The sequence below is a fragment of the Syngnathus typhle genome, linkage group LG1 (assembly GCF_033458585.1).
Source record: "Syngnathus typhle isolate RoL2023-S1 ecotype Sweden linkage group LG1, RoL_Styp_1.0, whole genome shotgun sequence".
In the NCBI taxonomy this organism is placed as follows: Eukaryota; Metazoa; Chordata; class Actinopteri; order Syngnathiformes; family Syngnathidae; genus Syngnathus; species Syngnathus typhle.
This window is the reverse complement of record NC_083738.1, coordinates 26,087,543-26,104,982: the sequence shown is the minus strand read 5'-3', so window position 1 is coordinate 26,104,982 and position 17,440 is coordinate 26,087,543. Positions and strand designations below refer to the sequence as shown.

At 50.1% G+C, this 17,440-nt stretch overlaps 2 protein-coding genes across 3 annotated transcripts; both read right to left on the bottom strand.

Annotated features, from left to right (window-relative positions):
• Positions 1 to 29: 29 nt before the first annotated feature.
• On the bottom strand, positions 30 to 8,281 carry LOC133166017 (insulin receptor substrate 2-B). The gene is made up of 2 exons (XM_061296018.1): positions 4,061 to 8,281; positions 30 to 2,443 (listed from the first exon to the last, which is right to left on the bottom strand). The coding sequence occupies exons 1-2, from the start codon at positions 7,947 to 7,949 to the stop codon at positions 2,439 to 2,441; spliced, it is 3,894 nt and encodes a 1,297-aa protein (XP_061152002.1). The 5' UTR covers positions 7,950 to 8,281; the 3' UTR covers positions 30 to 2,438.
• A 1,602-nt stretch (positions 8,282 to 9,883) lies between these two features.
• On the bottom strand, positions 9,884 to 17,042 carry gc2 (guanylyl cyclase 2). 2 transcript variants are annotated; one of them, XM_061296202.1, is made up of 25 exons: positions 16,923 to 17,042; positions 16,425 to 16,742; positions 16,217 to 16,345; positions 15,769 to 15,948; positions 15,574 to 15,691; positions 15,198 to 15,499; positions 14,999 to 15,130; positions 14,826 to 14,929; positions 14,635 to 14,753; positions 14,486 to 14,570; positions 14,310 to 14,406; positions 13,948 to 14,064; positions 13,706 to 13,786; positions 13,458 to 13,634; positions 13,177 to 13,333; positions 12,965 to 13,114; positions 12,740 to 12,888; positions 12,376 to 12,539; positions 12,106 to 12,298; positions 11,873 to 12,047; positions 11,668 to 11,766; positions 11,501 to 11,595; positions 11,362 to 11,447; positions 11,193 to 11,293; positions 9,884 to 10,708 (listed from the first exon to the last, which is right to left on the bottom strand). In XM_061296202.1, the coding sequence occupies exons 2-24, from the start codon at positions 16,716 to 16,718 to the stop codon at positions 11,194 to 11,196; spliced, it is 3,303 nt and encodes a 1,100-aa protein (XP_061152186.1). In that variant the 5' UTR covers positions 16,719 to 16,742; positions 16,923 to 17,042; the 3' UTR covers positions 9,884 to 10,708; position 11,193. The 2 variants fall into 2 exon arrangements, with proteins under 2 accessions (XP_061152186.1, XP_061152115.1); XM_061296131.1 differs by lacking the exon at positions 11,193 to 11,293.
• Positions 17,043 to 17,440: the final 398 nt, after the last annotated feature.

Sequence of the window (17,440 nt, the reverse complement as noted above, 5' to 3'; positions counted from 1 at the left end):
AGTTGAATAAAGTGACGCAAACACAGGTGCGCAACATGAACATTTTTATTGCAATAGCTCTATGGAAAGCAAAAGTTGGAACAATATAAACATCACGTACGGCGGCGTGAAAAAAAAAGCCACAACTTCTCCTTATTTGTAGGAGAAACTGTGAGGTTGATTTTTCCCAAATGGAGGAGGTACGAAGGAGAAGCGTCTCCCCACTACTTTACTCTTTTCTGTAAGGCTAATATGAACAAACAGCATTCAAGTGGGAAAAGAACACAAGTAGCAGGAGGCGCGCCTCCAAACGGAGGACCACTAATCAATCAACTGTACTACACAGCAGCAAATTAACTGGAATAGAGTTACAAAAAATAACCAAATTTCTTAATACAAAAAAAAAAAAGCAAAATGCCACAAAAAAATAAACCGGGCATCGCTTTGTGTGCAGGTTGCTTGGATACCTCCCCGCTTTTTTGGCGTCAACTAAAATACAAACGAGGGGGGAAAAGCGGGGAAACGCATCGCTTGCATAAGGATGCAGTCAAGTCTACAAAATCAAACGAGTCCTAGCATGATTCTTTGCAGCCATGTCAGACTAGGAGGACACGCTGATCAGTCCGATCTGAGCTGGCCCAGTCTGAAATACTGTAATGTGATAAACTGCTTAAATTAAAAATAAATAAGGTTGGCTATTAAATTGAAAAGGAGAAATAGCACTTTTGCTTTGTATTATAAAAAAGGACCATGTCACAATAGCGCAGCAAGTACACGGACCTTCGGGACCGTTCTGACCGGCCGGATTTTGAGACGGATCCACATAGGCCGGGGGTGTCCAAACCTTTTGCTTAGTCCGACTTTCTGGAAAAACCCTAAAACCAATTTTGTATCACAGGAGGGGTCACGGACCACTTTGAAACCGAGAGCTATGTGAAGGATGAGCACTTCTGAAAATATCGATTATTTAAATAATACTGTTGTAAAAAAAGTAATGGCATTCGTTTTTGTTAAGACGATTTCGCACAGAAATTACGCAACGGATGAATAAATATCAAAAAGCAACACTTGAGTTCTACAAATCTCAGCCGGTGGTTACATTTTCAAATGATCACTTCAGTCAGCTATTTTTAGAATGGAGGCTACTCATGTGGAACTTGGTGACCAATAGAGCTATTTTGCTTTTATTTTAGCGGCAAAACAGTTTGGGATTTTTATGAAAGTCATTTTTTCCCATATATTCTAAGCGCCGCTAGAAAATGGCTGACGGGCCGCAAGTGGCCCCCGTACCGCAGTTTGGACACCGCCGACATAGGCGGGAAAAACAACGCAAAGACGGCCTGGCGTGTCCCTTCACGTGCGCACGAAAAACACGAGTACCTCGGAGAATGGTGAACCAAAATAATCAGTCGATCGGTGTTGCATTTAAGCTCACATCTCCGCTGTAGGAAAGCGGCAGGAGACGCTACATACGGATGCGGGAGCGCACCAAAAGGGGGCGGGGCTTCGGCTAACACTGCGTTTGATGCCCGTGTGTGTGTGTGTGTGTGTGTGTGTGTGTGTGTGTCTGTGTCTAAAGGGGCAAACTATGTCCACGTGCAGCCGCAGCTCGGCTAACTGAAAACTTTTTCACGTCACCCGGAAGCATGTGGCATGTGGTTGTGCGTCACGCGCTGCTGGGAAGGATCCTAATCATCCGTGAGGTGGGGGGTGGGGGGCACTTAGGGGGTCTACCCTGGGTAGTGTGAATAGTGTGTGTGCATCCCATGTGAGACTTTGTACCGTGCAACACGTGAGGTAAAATGGAAAATGTTGAAAAAAAAGAGAACATCAACCTCTCAGTCATTTCATGATCACACGCTAATTTCTCGGCTAGCCGAGGAGCTAAAAAAAAAAAAATGTACCGGAACTATTTGAACGTCAAATAAATATGTGCAAGTGTACCAAAAGGAAATTTTACTTCCTGTTAGGGAGCAGGAAGCCATTCTAGGTCAAGTGAACAAGCGCATCCCAAAAAAATAGATTATACTGTATATATACACATTCTCTACAACAACGCTCTCCACAACGTAATAACTGTACGGTACCATAGCGAGGTGAGGCTGGATGGGTTAAAAAAAAAAAAAAAAAAAATGAAAGCATAAAAATCAAGATTGTATCAAGACTGCCTCCCTTTTGAACACCATATGAGGAAGTTGAACCGCCTGCTCACCGCGACGCGAGAGGGCAGCAAACACTGGCGCTTGACCAGAGACGCGAGTTTAAAAAAACAAAAGACAGTGACGATTTGCATATAAAACAAGAAAAATAAAACGTGAGACAGTTCATATGAATGAAAAATATGCAAGCCTTTCTCTGTCATCTCGTCTGTGTCTTCTGCATCCAGAACATCTCAGTCCAGTTTTTTTTTTTTTTGGGGGGGGGGGGGGGGGGGGCACCTTCTCCTGTGCCACTCCAGCTCAGTCTGTGAGGACACATAAACAGGTTAGCCAGGTCTTGGTGCGGTTTTGTTGCAGTACAAGTGTTTGAAAAGCAAAGTTCACAAGGTTTTTTTTTTTTTTTTTTTAAGCAAAGGGAATCTACTCTCTTTGACGCTCCCGGTTTCACTTTCTCAACTTTGGCAGGGACCCGTGCCCGGTGTGACCCCGCCCGGCGCAGCTGGGTTATTCCACCGAAAGTGCAGCTTTTGTACGACGACAATGCGAGCGGGGCGCCACAATGCCGTCGCTTTGACTGCTGGAATGCCGGCAAGCCCGCCAGCCGACCCGCGGAGACAGAGTTTCCTAAATCGCCATCAAACAAACGAGCCAATCGGAGCCTTGTTCTTGCTGCGGTCCCAAAGTCAAAGTTAATCCAATTCTAGTTCAACAGCAAGGATAATGACTATTAAACAACAAATTAAAGATGTCAACACCAACATTTTCTTGACATAAATATGTTGTACGTTATCAACTGAAAATGACATCACAGTTGCCAGATGGTTTGAGAGATCCTTCTAATGTCGAATGCCCCTTGAGAGCACTCCAAGTGGAAATGGAGGTCTTGTTACAAGCACGGCCGTAAACTCACATCAGCCTGGAAATAGACGTGTAAATATAGAAATCCGGCAGGCGCATAGGTGGCAACGCCAGAGCTTAAAGGCCAGCCTCGTACGACCCCACCACACCCCTTGCCTGACGCAAGTCACTCCACACATAAAAAAGAAAAATTCGGATGCAACATCGAAAGCAAAGCCCTTTGACCCCCGCTGTAAACAAAGCAGGTGTCTCGTCGTGCCGCAGGTGAGAGGAAGCGCATTCCAGAGAGTTGATGCCTTCCTCCCGTCGCCGCTGCGTTGCCTCGACACGCCGCCGCCGCGATGACATCAAAGCGGCGGCGGCGGCGGCTCACGCTGACGGCTGCTAAGCTGACTCGAGTCAGCTGGTGCTCAAACGATCCTGACTCATGTCCGCATGGCACGTTTGCTGAGGAAGTGAGCTAAACTTTCAGCCAATCAAAACCTCGCAAAGTCTCAACAACTTCCAAAATGTAAAAAAAAAAAAAAAACACTGGATATTTGACACCATTTTTTCCACTACGAGTATTCACCGATACCGCGAACCGATACCTGAGATGTAAAATTCCATTTGGTTTAACATAATGACAATAAAACTGAGCAAAGAACTTTCTGAACTTCTTCGACGTTTCAATCTGCTGCAATGTAGCACCAACTAGGAAGACTTACTAATCAGATTGTTATTTTAGCCTTAAGTATCTGTGGCCTGCATCGGCAACCTCTGGGAGTACCAGATACCTTCAAGTAAGCTTGGTATCAGCCTGATACCCGGTAACAATGCACGCACATGACAGGGCTAGCAGGTCAGGATGGCTTCAAAACATCAGCGGTTCTCTGATCTTGACAAAGCTACGTACTGTCAAGAGCCAAAATAGAGCTTTTACATGTGGAGGAACAGCGAGTTGATAAAACAAAACTAAAAATAGCACAGAACACAAAGGCTTATTTTTAGCCTGCGAAGAAAAAAAACATTCTATTCCCTCATTTCAAAATGTCTTTGTTTCATACAAAAGCAAATGTACTCACCCTTGGTCGTCGTGGAGACGCCTTCGGATTTGATTTCGGGACCAGCGCTGGCGCCGTTCTCTGGCACTGCGGCGATCTCGTTGACATCCGCGGACGCGTCCGTACGGCCCCCGTCATCTCTCACCTCCAGGGCGATGTAATTGAGGCCATTTTGGTATCCCACAGACACGTCGCTTGCGTACATTCCGCCGGTCGAGGTGGGAGAGGACGCCGAGGTGCCGGTTGCTGTGGCCGGGCCTGATGAGAAAAGCTGGTCCGGGTCTTGGCGACTTTCCACCGACATCCACACGCTGTCGAAGGATGGCAGGCCTGCGCATCCGGAGGCGTGGCCTTCGGATGCGTGTGACCCATATGAGGTCGCAGAGTCCGTCGGCATCGGGTGGCTTGCCGAGGATGAAGGCGTTGAAGTGGAGGAGGAGGTGGAGGAGAAGGTTTCCGAGCTGTGCCTCCTCCTGCCTTGAGGGTCGGCCCGGACGACCTTTGGTTCCGGGGGGTGCGCCGGTGTCCTTGCTGGGCTCCTTGCTGGGCTCCTTGCTGGGCTCCTTGCTGGGCTCCTTGCTGGGCTCCTTGGGGGCAAGGTGGGGGGTATGGGGGAGGCGGAGGAGGAGCCACCATGACTGTAGCATCCCTCCATCACACAGAGATGCTGCAGCATGTCTGTAGGGCTCGTTTGAGTCCTTTCACCCTTCTTGCTGTACGTCATTTTAGCGTAGTCATCGCCCGCTGACCTCCAGTGACCTCCGGCATGAACCCCGGGGGAGGCCAAAGCACCGGAATTACTAGCCAAGGGTCGGATATAGCTGGGAGGGTTCCAGGGGGCCACCAGGCTGGGTCTAGGTGACTGGCTCTTACCTAGACAGCCATCGCTGTCCTGATGGTCGTGACCCACTTCCATACTCATGTAGTCCTGACTGGTTTGGGGTAAGGGGGGGGTTCGTCGTCGGTCGCTGGAGGCCTGGGTGGGGGCTTCATCCTTGGTGGGAAAAGGGTAGGCAGGAGGCTGCTGTTGGCGGGGGTAATGATCACCAAAGTCGATGTTGATATACTCCCCAGGACTCGGAGGCCTATTGGTCGCGATCCCGGCCGTGGGGACCGAGGTGGAGGTAACTGCGGATGAGGCGGAGGCCTCGCTGACTCGCAGCGGACCGTGGGAACTCCTCCTGCCTAAAGGCAGGCGGTTGGGTCTCATGACATGCCCGTCAGCCACGGCGGCCGTGGTGTGGTGAGCTTCGTAAGGCGGGGGTGGGTGTGAGGGTGTGGAGGGGCAACCGCCGCCGCCAGCCCTCTTCTCGGGTGCGGATGAGGGAGTCGCGCCGACCGAGGAGTGGACTGGCTTGCCGCGGCAGGCCATCCGAACATAGTCGTCGCACTCCTTCTCGTCGCTCTTTCTGGTGGGGGCCTTGTAGGAGCGAGGGAGGGAGAAATAAGGGCTGAAAGACCTCCAGAGTTCGGCGCCATAGGACCCGCTGCTGCCATCCAGCCTCTGCCCCATAGTGCCGCCGCAGGACATGTCCATGTACGCCGCCGCGTTGGCGGGTCTCTCTGCTATGCTGTCACTGGTGCTTGCGCCGCTGTGGGGGGGGCTGAGGGAGGCCTGCACCGGGGAGGGAGAGCTGCCCCTGCATCCCGGGAGCATCATCATGTAGCCGTGAGCGTCGGTGGAGGATTGCGACTGGGGCTTTGCCGAGCGGGGACCCACATTTGGACTCTGAAACTGACGCGGTTGGGAAACGGGGTGAGAACCAGGATGCATGGGCATGTAGTCGGGAGGCGTGTCCCTCGGCGACGGAGCCACGCCGCACTGCATGGGCACGTAGCCGCTATCTTCCTTGGCGGAGGGCGGCGGCTGCGACGTCGAGGGCCGGCTCTGCTGGCTGCGCTCGGAACAGGAGCTGTCTGACGCGTCGGCCGATTCTTCTAAAGAAAAATTGGTTTGAGTCATTTTTTGATAAACGGCTACGCCGGGCCCAGCGCTTCTCCTCCTCCTTTGAGAAAAAAAGCGCTCGTCCTCTGTCGTCGACGTGCTCTCGTCTCGCGGTGTGTTGGCGCCGCTGCTGTTCCCGGAGCCGGCGCTGGTGCCAAACACCTCCCGGTTCCAGCCCACTGCCATGTAGTCACTCAAGCAGTTCTCCTCTCGGATCGGCGGGGTGTTGCCCAGGGAATCGGGGGTGTTGCTGCGCACCCGGAAGTACCTGAAGTCCCCGGGGCTGGATCCGTACTCGTCAGACGAGTTGAAGCCGCCGTCGGACGGAGAGCCGCATATTGATGCGCTGGATGGCCGCGTGAGGGTGTCTGAGACAGAACCGTGGCCGCTGCTGGAGGAGACGCTGACCGGGCTTGTGGTGAAAGGGTGGGAGACCGGAAGGGAGGCGGAGCGGGCGTGGTAAGTAGAGGCCGATGACCCGAGGACGGCCCGCACGTGGCGCCCGGCCCCGGCGCTCGTGCCGGCATTTCCCAGCACCGCGCCGGCGCTACCACCTAGGTCCGCCTCAGCGCGGCCAAGATGAAGACGCCCCGAGTTAAGGTGGACCAGGCTTCCTGTCGTGGAACGAAACAGTCGGTTCATGGTCCCCTCCCCTTCGCTGGATGTGCGGAAGCGGTAACCGCTAGCGCCGGAGCTCTTGCTAGACGGCGGCGTTCCCACCACCGACTCCATCCTGGAACGTCGAGGCAAGCCCGTCTGGCTCGGCGGCAGGTTGCTAAGGTGCCGGTGCGTGGTGACAAACGGCATGGGGTTGGAGCCCGATGACTGGCTCTTACTCCGAGGCCTGATCTCCACGTAGGCCTTCAGGGTCTTCATGGTGTTCAGAAGCGTCTCGTGCATTTTCTGGGCCACGACAGAGTCGTCCACCTGCATCCATATTTCCCCCGGCCCGATGGAGGAGAAGCGACCCACCTCGATGAAAAAGAAGCTTTCAGAGTTTCCGCAGCGCCTGATGTTCATCAGGTGCTGGTTCACGCAGGGGGTCTCAGAGTTCAACTTGATCAGGTGAAGGGTTTTGGACGAAAGGCATAAGCGATACAAGCCCGTGAGGTTTTTAGTTTGACCGAGTCCTTTGGGTTTGACATTCACATGCCACACCTCCTTGAAAACAGTGCCGGGGGTGACCGTACCATAGCCATCATCCAAATCGTCCGTAATCAAATGCCCCTTCCTGCCCTCGCTCATCAACTCGCTGATGGCCACGTACCAGTCCTCCTGGTCCTGCTCGTTCTCCGCCACAATAGCAAAGTACTCATCCTTGGTGTAAAGAGCAATGAGGTGTTTGTTTTTAGAGTCTGCTCTCTTGTTGACAGTGAAGCACTGGTAGAGGTAAATCACCCTCTTAGGTGAGGAAGGGCCCGCCGGTCCGGCTCCCCCGCGCAAGCTGCTCCGGAATTTCTTCTCATTGTCGTAGTACTCCAACCGGCTGGGCCCCAGGTGGCTGGAGGCGCGCAGCACGAAGAAGCGCTTATGTCCGTGCTTTTGCTTGCGCAGGTAGCCACACTTTCGAATGTCGTCCACTGCGTCCGGCGGGTTTGACACGCCGCCAGCCTCGTACCCAAGGCCGCCGCTGGTGGTGGTGCTGCTGGTGGTGGCAGTGGCGCCGTGCTCCACCGGGGACAACGATTTTCTGCCCGGGGTTTCGGCGACGTCCGCGGAGAGATGATGATGATGCGACGCCAGCTCGTAGTGATACGACTCAAGGTGGTGTTGGTAGGAGGGCGGCAACTGATGGGAACGACCGCCACCGCCTCCGCTGCTGCTGCTGTTAATTAACGGGGAAGGGGGTTCCCTGACCGAGGCGTCTACGGTTGCATCGGTAGATTTGGAGCCCACGTTCCTCTGCTGCGTCTCCAGCTTCAACTTCGCTGCCTTGCCTTCCGAGTAATTCGTGAAATTTGCCATTCGAAAAAGGAATCAAAGGTCACTTGACTTGCAAGCTAATCCAAGCGGACCACTACCCCATTCTTATGTCGGGAGACCAGCGCTCAAGTCCGGTTAGGCCAGCTAATGCACGGCACAGATTCCACTATTCGCCGAGCGGATGTTTTTTTTTTGTTTTTTTTTTTACTCCATAAAGTGTCCCTTGTAGCAGCAAACAACTATTGCACTCGGCCTCGTTTTAAGAAATAAAGCCTACCGTGTGCAGCATGGCCACGTTCAATGGTGTGTCTCCGGCTAGTTGTTAGCAACTCGCGCTCCTCCGCCTGCACACAAGTCTCCGGGCCACAGCACAAACAACACGTGATCACCTACGTCAGGAATAACAGACCAGCTCAAATTGCCTGAGGCGTTGTGTGATTGGTCAAATATTATGAGTGACACACGCTGACAGGCGTCTTGGCCAATTGTCAAAAGGACGATACGGCCTTGCGTCAATGGATCTGACCAATCACAGAAGGCAAGGTTTTTACTGGGGTTAAAAATAGGCGTCAATTTTTAGACTTATTTCGAATGTGATGGGAAAGTTGCCAGAGAGCTGCATCCAAACCGAACATCCAAAGTGGCCTGATAACTTATTTACATTTATCTTTTTATCCATCAATATAAAATTAGCCTCAACCAGCGTTGGGCAAAGACTCGTCAGAAATACGCATAGCTCCAATAAACCCCTCCAGCTTTTTATTTGATACTCTAAAATACATTTATAAAATATTATCTCAGCCTCCCTATGTCAAGTCCACTTTACCCCCGTGAGAGAAACAAAATCCTGGAGCCGTGTCTGGATTCAACTTTACGCATGATCATTAACTTGGGGTTGTCCCACGTACGACTGACCTCACTTAAGCCGTCTACCACCATCACATTACAATAAAATAAACCATAGCAGTTCAGACTAAATCTCAAACTATATATATTTTTTAAATAATAAGAAATGTAAAAATGTTTTGCTAGTCAAATTTGCTTTGATGAGGACAAAAAAATGTGGACGTTATTGTGGTAAGCAGGTTTGAAATCTGACTGAAGAAACAGTCACATCCGAGCCAGGGCAGATTGGATGGACAGTCTTAAATCTGGGAAAAAAATCTTAACACTGTACAATTGTGAATACAAGGCATCCGAGAGAAACACGTTGCTGCGTTGTCTCATAGTCCACCTGAGTAGCGTTTAACTTTTTTATATGCTGCGTCCATGGTGGATAATTAACTATTTGACACAGTAGGTAAGCCTGTTGAAACATCAGACGCATTTCAAAGGAAGATCTGTTTCGCTTATTCCTCCCACGAACTCCTTTGGTGAATGTCTTGGGAACAACTGCACTACCCACATCCAACGCTTACAAGTGTGAAATTTACAAGTAACGTCAACAATGTATGAAGTTAAAATTGCACTTCAACTGCTCTTATAAGTTAAATTTAACGGGAGTTAAATTGCCCCAAGGAGGCCTCCCGGTCAGGTGTCGCAAACACGTCCCTGGGCGCCCTCTGCTGGTGACAATGGTGTACTGCAATAAGTGCTATTGTACCGCGAACAAACGAATAGAGCCAACAAAGCTAAAACACACACAAAGAGATTCACAAAGGATCGCATGCTTGCCTTTGTTCACGTTTTTAATTCAGGGCAAGCACAGGAGCAACACCGTCACTGTTGTTGGTGCTTCAGTTTGGGATTTATTTCAATTTTGGTTTGAACTTTCGAGATTTAATGACCTGATAGTTAGTGGCCGATGGAAAATTTAAGCAGCAGAGTTGGTGTTTTCTTCTGAAGCTCTGCCTTCTTTCCACAATTAAAACCAAAACTAAAATAAATATGATGGAAATAATTTGATTAAAATTAACCAATCACCGTAAAATGAGGTGTGTCAAATGAAGTGGCCAATGAGCATTACAGCAGGATGGTGGAAGTTGAACTTTTGGATTAATTATTTCCTGACATTTACAATAAAAAATACATTTTTAATAGAACCACATGGGATTAAATTTTCAAGTATAATCAGCATCTAACCTAGAAATGTCATCTCTCATCCCTCAACATTCTCGTCACCATGATATTCTATAAAATGCCCGTCCCTTGAACCGAGCGGTGTCAATGTAACCCCCCCCCCGCCCCCAACCAGGTCCAAATAAAACCTTGCACGTGCAAATGTTCAAGAGCGCCATCTGCAGGAAGCACACACATATCGAGACGGAGGATCAGCAAAGATAATCCTCAACACGAACTAATCTACAAGTGAAGCAAACCGTTTAGTATCAGCCGCTAAAGACACTATCTTATCTGTACTTTTTTATTTATTTATTTTTTTAACATGAATTTCTGACGTGGCTTGTATTTTGTCAGATCAAAATGAACTTTTTGATTCAGTCCTTTTCCCCTTGCTTGTTCGCTAGAGGAAAGGCGATAATCTGCGTTCATCACTTGTTGACTGTGTCTGCAGATCCCCGCTTTGCTGAGTGGCTCTTCTTCTATTCATAGCAGCGGACAAGACCGCGTCTCCTCAACTCGGTTGACGCTAATCCCAATTTTGGCCTGAATGTTCACGGAGAAAACGTTTGACCCGGGAATCCAACCTGAGGTGCCACCACAGCCTGCGGACAAGCGCTCAGTGATGCTCCATCATGACGCTGCCGTCCTCGCACAGTTGTGTGACGACGCGGATGTGGGAGATCTTCCTCACCGCTTTGTACAACACCTGCTTCAGGTTTTTTGGCTCTTTGGCGACCACGCTGAAGAAGAGGAGGAACGACAATGCCATATAGTTAAATTAGCAAAGGCATTTTAAAATTTGTTTTAGAATTTTGTTATGGAGTCAAAAGTTGACAAAAAGATTTTTGACCTTGTAAAGGAGAAGAACTGAGTTTTGCCAGCAATCAAGAATTGCAAAATTGTGATTCCCTTATGAAAGTTTGCCCAACTCACTGGCGGAGCTACATGGGGGGCCGCGGGGGCACTGACCCCCAGGTGCTAGAGCTGATAATGGGAATTTTCCGATTTCACCCCATCCCCCTGTCATGAATGTTTATCCACATTTTCTAAACAATGTTTTGGGTTTATTAAAAATAAAATAAATAAATAAAGCATGGCTAGCCCATGATCCCCCCCCCCCCCCCCCAAGGAACAAATCCTAGCTCTGCCAGTGGCCCAACTATCTTTGTCCCCATTCCCGAGCAAGCCAGTAATGTTATACATTTTGCGAATGCATAACATTACCTCAGTTGTTCTTCTTTGCAAGTTGTTCCTGTCGCTGCTTCTCGGCTTGCCGCTTCTTGTGCTGGGCTATCTCGGCCATCTGCAGCCCGTGGGCCATTTGCCTGATGGGACGAAGCGAACAGCGTGAACACGGAACACGCGCGCTTGCACGCGAGCAGACCATTCTTACTTGGATTTGAGCTCTGGAGGTACAGGAAGAGGTTTGGTGAATCCGTCCCTCCCAACAAGCCAGTACGTCTCTTCCATTCCTTTCCCCTAAATGGAGAAGAAATAAGAAAACGGCACTCCATGAGGCGGGCGTGTCCCACCTTCACTTCCATCCGTCCCCTCAGCTCCAGCTTGTAGCCCAGGTTGAGCGCACGCAGAACTTTGACTGTGTCGTGGTGCACGTGGATCCTGTAGGCTGTAACAGGCCGAATAAATACCGAAGCAAAAGCGAGGTATGGATAAGAAAATGTGGGGCCGTGAAACTTACGCATGCCGGTGGATTCCATGCGAGAGGCGGTGTTCACCGTGTCTCCGAATAAACAGTAGCGCGGCATCGTGAGACCGACCACTCCTGCTACGCAGGGACCTGCAAAACACACAGTGTCGTCATGACAACGTTAAGATAAGCCCCAACAAAGCAGCATAAGAAATAAATAATGACATTACGAATAAATTTTTTTTTGTTCATCCACCTGTGTGCAGTCCAATGCGGATCCTGACGGGAACGTCGGGCATGTGCCTCATCTTGAAGGTTCCCACTGCGCTCAGGATGTCGAGGGACATGTTAGCAATCTCCGCCACGTGCCGGTTACCGTTAGGAACGGGCACGCCCGACGCCACCATGTAGGCGTCGCCAATCGTCTCCACCTGCGTGGAGGGTGCGTGAGAAGATCCTAGATGTTTTGGTTGACGGGGGTGGGGGCACCTTGTAAACGTCGTGGTTGCCGATGATGGCGTCAAAAAGCGTGTAGAGGCTGTTGAGCAGGTGGACCACCTCGATTGGCTGGCTGTTGGCCGAGATGGTGGTGAAGCCCACGATGTCGCTGAAGTAGAGAGACACGCTGTCGAAATACTCGGGCACCACCGTCCCGCCGATCTTCAGAGCTTCTGCCACGGATCTGCGGAACGACGCAGAACCGCAATTGACAACATCAGGTTCGTCCGAATGTGTGCCGTGGTCGACGTTACGCCTCACGGAGGCAGCATCTGCGTCAGGAGCTTCTCCGTCTTCTGCTTCTCGATCTCCAGCTCCTCGGTCCGCTCTCGGATCAGCTCCTCCAGGTTGGACGAGTACTGCTCCAGCATTCGCAGCATGGAGTCGATGATATTGGTCTTCTTGCCCTTGTTGATGTCCTTGAACTTCAAGAGGCGTGACATCACATGAACCAGCGGCGCATTTGGTACTCAGCTAATCAATACATTAATATTGGTCATTCTACACAGAGGACAAAAAATGAATGACTACAAAATTAAGAAAACACACTGTTGGTAAGAAATGACGACAAATTGATGGAACAAATGTTGTCGTTTAAGTTGTAAAGGCTGACGGTAGAGCTTACCTTGTCAAATATCTCCTCAAACGTGGGTCTCTTCTCCGCCTGTTCATTCCAGCATTGCTTCATCAGTTGGATGCACTCTAACGGAGCGCAGTCCAAACTAACTAGCGGGCGACACAGAGGCGGCGGCTTGCGCAACTTCGCGATCACATCTAAAACAAAAGGAGAAAGCAAAATGGGTGCCCGGGCGCCAGGTCGTATTGTAGGAGCTGTTTTTGGCTGTCCCACCTGCGGCCGACAGATCCAGCATGCAAAACGGAGGCCCTCGGATAACCACCTCCTGGGTGATGATGGCGAAGCTGTACACGTCGCCGGCCATCGTCCCGTGGAGGCCCGGCTGAGGGCCTCGGAGCAGTTCCGGGGCCGTCCACAGCAACTCTACCGAGCACGGCCGTTAGGTTTTGAAGAATTTGTGAGGACGGCGTTGTGCGGTTTCTCACCATCTGCAGGTGGTTCCACGTACGGGAACCTCTGAGCCTCCAGAACCTCATTGTAGCCGTAGTCTGTGATCTTCAGCACAAAGCGTCCGTCCACCACGCAGTTGCGAGACTTCAGATGGGAGTGAGACACGCCGCAGTGGTGGAGGTACTTCATACCCTAGGAGAGGGAATCAAAATGCAGAAGTTCAATGGTGGTAGACTTACAAAATGTGGTCTTTCTGAGTCACCGTAGTGGCCAAACTTTAAAACGTACACGTGCTTCTGAACTTAGTTAAATGAACCTTGATTAAATCCAGGAGCAGCGAGGACTTGAACATCCAGTCCAGCTTGACGTCGTCATTCAGGAGCAAATCTTCCAGGCTTCCTCTGGAGCAGAACTCCGTCACGATGGCAAACACGCCGCAGTCGAGGAAGAAGCCCAGGAAAAGGTTGATGTTCTCGTGTCGCATGTCCTTCATCTGCGAGCGGATAGCGACGGCTCTTACAGTGTGATGCCAAAGTCGCGTTGTTTGATGATGGGGTGTCCTACCAGCTCAAACAAGTCGCTCGTTTTGGGGTTGATGCTGCTAAACGAGCCGTAGGGAAGTCTCTTGAGCCACGCCCAGTCCCCCTAGTGGGCACGTTCATTAATTACAGTCATGCCCCGAGAGTCAGACACCTTCATTACCTCACAGACTGTCGGAAATTATGAAACGACGACAATTCGCATAATATTAAGTGTTTAACTTTTTTTTTTTTTTTTTTAAATTAAGCCGAGTGAATAACACTTACCTCAAAAATGACAACATTGGAGTTCTCGTACGTGGCGGGTGATTGGACGGAGGACGTGACGCTGCATTCCGACACGCTCTTGGCGCAGCTGGCTCGGCTGTCCTCCACGTTAAGCTTCTGGAAAATGACTCCTTTCACTTTTCTTATTATAGAACATATTAATTATACCATTTTGAATGAGGGGCATTTGTATTGTAGAAACATGGAATCACTGGCCCACCACCACAAAAAAATTCTAGCTCCGCCTGTGGATGCAATAGTATCATCATAAAATAGGAAACACTGCTCAGAACAATATTTGATTCACAAAATGAAACACTGATCGACTGTATATACCCCGAATAAAAATAAAAAGACAAGACCTTGTTGCTAAGTGAGGGGTTGATAAAAGTAACATCCGCTTGAGTCAGCAGGATTTTGTTCGGACCCCTGAGCAGGCGAATCTGGTTGATGCGTCGCCTAGGCAACAAGAGGCAAGGAAAAACGACGTCTTTATTATCTTGTTTGCAAACAAAGCCCAACCCAGTGCCAGACTTACCGGACAAAGTAAATCAGCACGGCGGCTAGCACACAGGCGGCGACGGCTCCTAGCGCAATGCTAAAGGTGGAAAAAAGATCCACACCTGAAATGAAAAGACACCAGTATCAGTCCCAATCTTTGACACGCCAGAGCTTCAAGGGACTCACCCCCTGAGCAGATGACCCCTGGGGTGAACCAGCACCGGAGGTCCCGTTCGGGTCCCGAGCCGCGAGGAAAGTGGATGTCTCGACCCAGGAAGTTCACCGAGTCGGCCTCCATGTCGAGTCTATGGTGACAGGGAAACACGTCTTTAATTCGGTGGTAGGAAGTAGTTTCCAAATCAAGACTCGTCAACAACCTGTGTGTCGGCGTCAGCTCAAAGGTGAGTCCGTCTGTGTCCAGCACGATGTAGTCCAATAACACGTTTCCGGAAGAATCCGATTTCACGGGATGACTGAAGCCCTACGATAGTATTTAGGCAGCGGCTTTTGAAGTGCCAAACGGAAAAACATTTGCGTTAGGCGAGCGTACCTCAAAATTGTGGTTCCGCACATGCTGCGCGATATTCCCACCGGACATCCACTCCTTGGAGAGGACAACACGCTGCACGGCGTGAGCGACGAGAACCACCGAGTTGTAGATAGTCCCGAAAAGAGGAGACACCTGCAAACACCGACTGATCAGAATCTTCTTCTTGTGCTCATCTGCAAATATCGAAACGTGTCATCACCTGCTGGGGTTTGATCGTCCTCGCCAGCTCGCCCTTCTCCACGGCCTCCTCGTAAGCCTCCGTAAACGACACCCGGGGCGAGTCGACCGTGACGGTGAGCATGGCGTCGTAGGCCCGCAGCAGTTTGCGATTGCTCCTCAACGCTGGGTAGCTCACATTCCGGAAGGGCAGGCTGTAGAGGAGCGTGTCGTAGGGCACCAGCACCAGGGAGCCGTCAATCATCCGCATGTCGTAGGCCGTCTCCAAAAGAGGCTTCTGAAGCTCGCCGCCGATCAATGCTGAGTGCATGCATAGGATCACAACTAAGGGACAGCAAATAAGATTAGAGGTAAAGTTCTCTGGAGGATAATAAATAAAATTTTAAAAAAAGATCCACCTCGTATTTCCCTCATTTTCCGAACTTTAGCCAGAGTCCTCCTGATGCCGTGTGGTGTGTTCTCCATAACGCTGACCAGTCTGACGGGCATAGCGTGGGCCCGGAGGGATTCCGCGACCTACAACGCACACGCACGTTGTGAACATGACACGTGTAGCTCAAAATGTGATTTGAGTCACCATTTTTAATTCCAACCTTTCTCGCCGTCTCCACCCAGATGTCATCCGAGGCAGAGATGATTCCAACGTGAGCCCATCTGAAGTATCTCATGATCCGTAAAAGCACCCAGGTGGGCCTGGGCATGGAGCGGGCGAAGGTCGGATGGCTCGAGACGCGATCCAACTCGTAGCCGACACAGCTCCATGAAAACAAAGCCTGAAGGAGGAATTAATTGAATTATAAGCAAAACACCGAATGATAAAAGTAGACTTCCAATCATGACCGAATCTTTGCTACACTGTAACAACGGCATGTGCTGTTACCCACCTTGGCCACCTGGGGGCAGTATAAAAGAGCTCTTCTCAGAGGATAAAGAATACCTGACTTTTGAGTCATGTTGGATTGAACTTCTAAATGTTATTAAAGTTATTTCTAAGTTACTTCTAAGTTACTTTAGTGATTATATGCGATTTTGTCGACTCACTTTGTTCCAACCTTTGCTCAGCATCGAGGCAGCATCGCAGTAACCCGGGTTCGCCGGTCCCACGTAAGCCGAGGCTTTGGTATGGAAAGTCACAAACTTCTCCAGACCTCTTGAGGTCTCACACGGCTCCTGCGGGACGACATTAAGTCGTTCAACAAGACATTTCTCACTCCCCGAGTTATTGGGAGCAAAGCAAGCAGGTGCTTACATGCAGCACGGTGTAGTCAAAAGTGGCAGCGTAGGACAGCGAGGGGTCTTTGTTGATGCGGTTGACAGCCAGCTGTGCCGCCACATCAGGGAGGGCCTTGGCGAAGAATGGGTCACATTCCCAGGGGCCGACCACCCCGACACGAAATAAGCCACCTAAGCCCGGCCAGGGCAGCGTGAATAGGCAGGCCAGGAGCAGCGGGAGGATCCTAGCGGGAGGACCTCGGTGAGGTGATGAGGTGTTGTCCCGTGCCTGCTTCCATGTTGCTTGAGAGAGCAGACTGCGTCCTTGCATGGTGACGGTGATGGAATGTTCACACTGGCACAATCAGATAAAGATGGATTAACTGACCACTTCATAACTGCTCTAAATATAATCCTTTATTTTGGGAGTTTTTTTTTTTTAACATTACATTAACCCATGATTTTTTTTAGAGTATCAAGTGTGCTGGAATATGACAGATTTTTTTTCATCATAACAGTCGAGCAAGTTTCCTACCAGAGATTAGACAGACGTTCAACTTGGCAACAATTCCGCCGGAGCAACACGTTCTGTTGATGTCGTCTTGGGGCATTTTCATGCACGTCCTCGAGCGTTCCCCAAACACTCAGCAGAGTTCCTGCAAGGGAAAAAAAAGTGTCTGCATGGTGGTCAAGTTCCCTGGTTGTGCGAGGTGACCTACCCGACAGATTAGATGCAATCCAATCATGACCCCTGCAGCATTAAGATGCATTGAACAACAGCGACGACAATTTAGTCAACACATTTGCCCAATCAAATGGGACTAATTAAAAATAAATTAAAAAATATATAAAAATAAATGAACTATTCATTATACTGAGGAATTGTTCACTCACTTCACCACAGGGTGGTGGTAACGCTCACGTGTTTGCAACCTCATAGTCGTTGCTCGGCTTTCCACCGTCGGTATCCATAGCAACCATTTTCATAATGCCGGGGAACGAGTTTAAAAGACTGTCAGGAAATAATTGTTCGCTCATCTCACCACAATGGGG

What these genes read in the sequence shown, in the direction of transcription:
- LOC133166017 (XM_061296018.1), bottom strand. Translation starts at nt 7,949, where the DNA reads ATGGCAAATTTCACGAATTACTCGGAAGGCAAGGCAGCGAAGTTGAAG.
- gc2 (XM_061296131.1), bottom strand. Translation starts at nt 16,718, where the DNA reads ATGCAAGGACGCAGTCTGCTCTCTCAAGCAACATGGAAGCAGGCACGG. An exon ending in GGACGATCAAACCCCAGCAG is followed by an intron (nt 15,131 to 15,197) that starts GTGATGACACGT and finishes CGGTGTTTGCAG; the next exon opens with GTGTCTCCTCTTTTCGGGAC. An exon ending in TGCTCCTGGATTTAATCAAG is followed by an intron (nt 13,334 to 13,457) that starts GTTCATTTAACT and finishes TCCCTCTCCTAG; the next exon opens with GGTATGAAGTACCTCCACCA.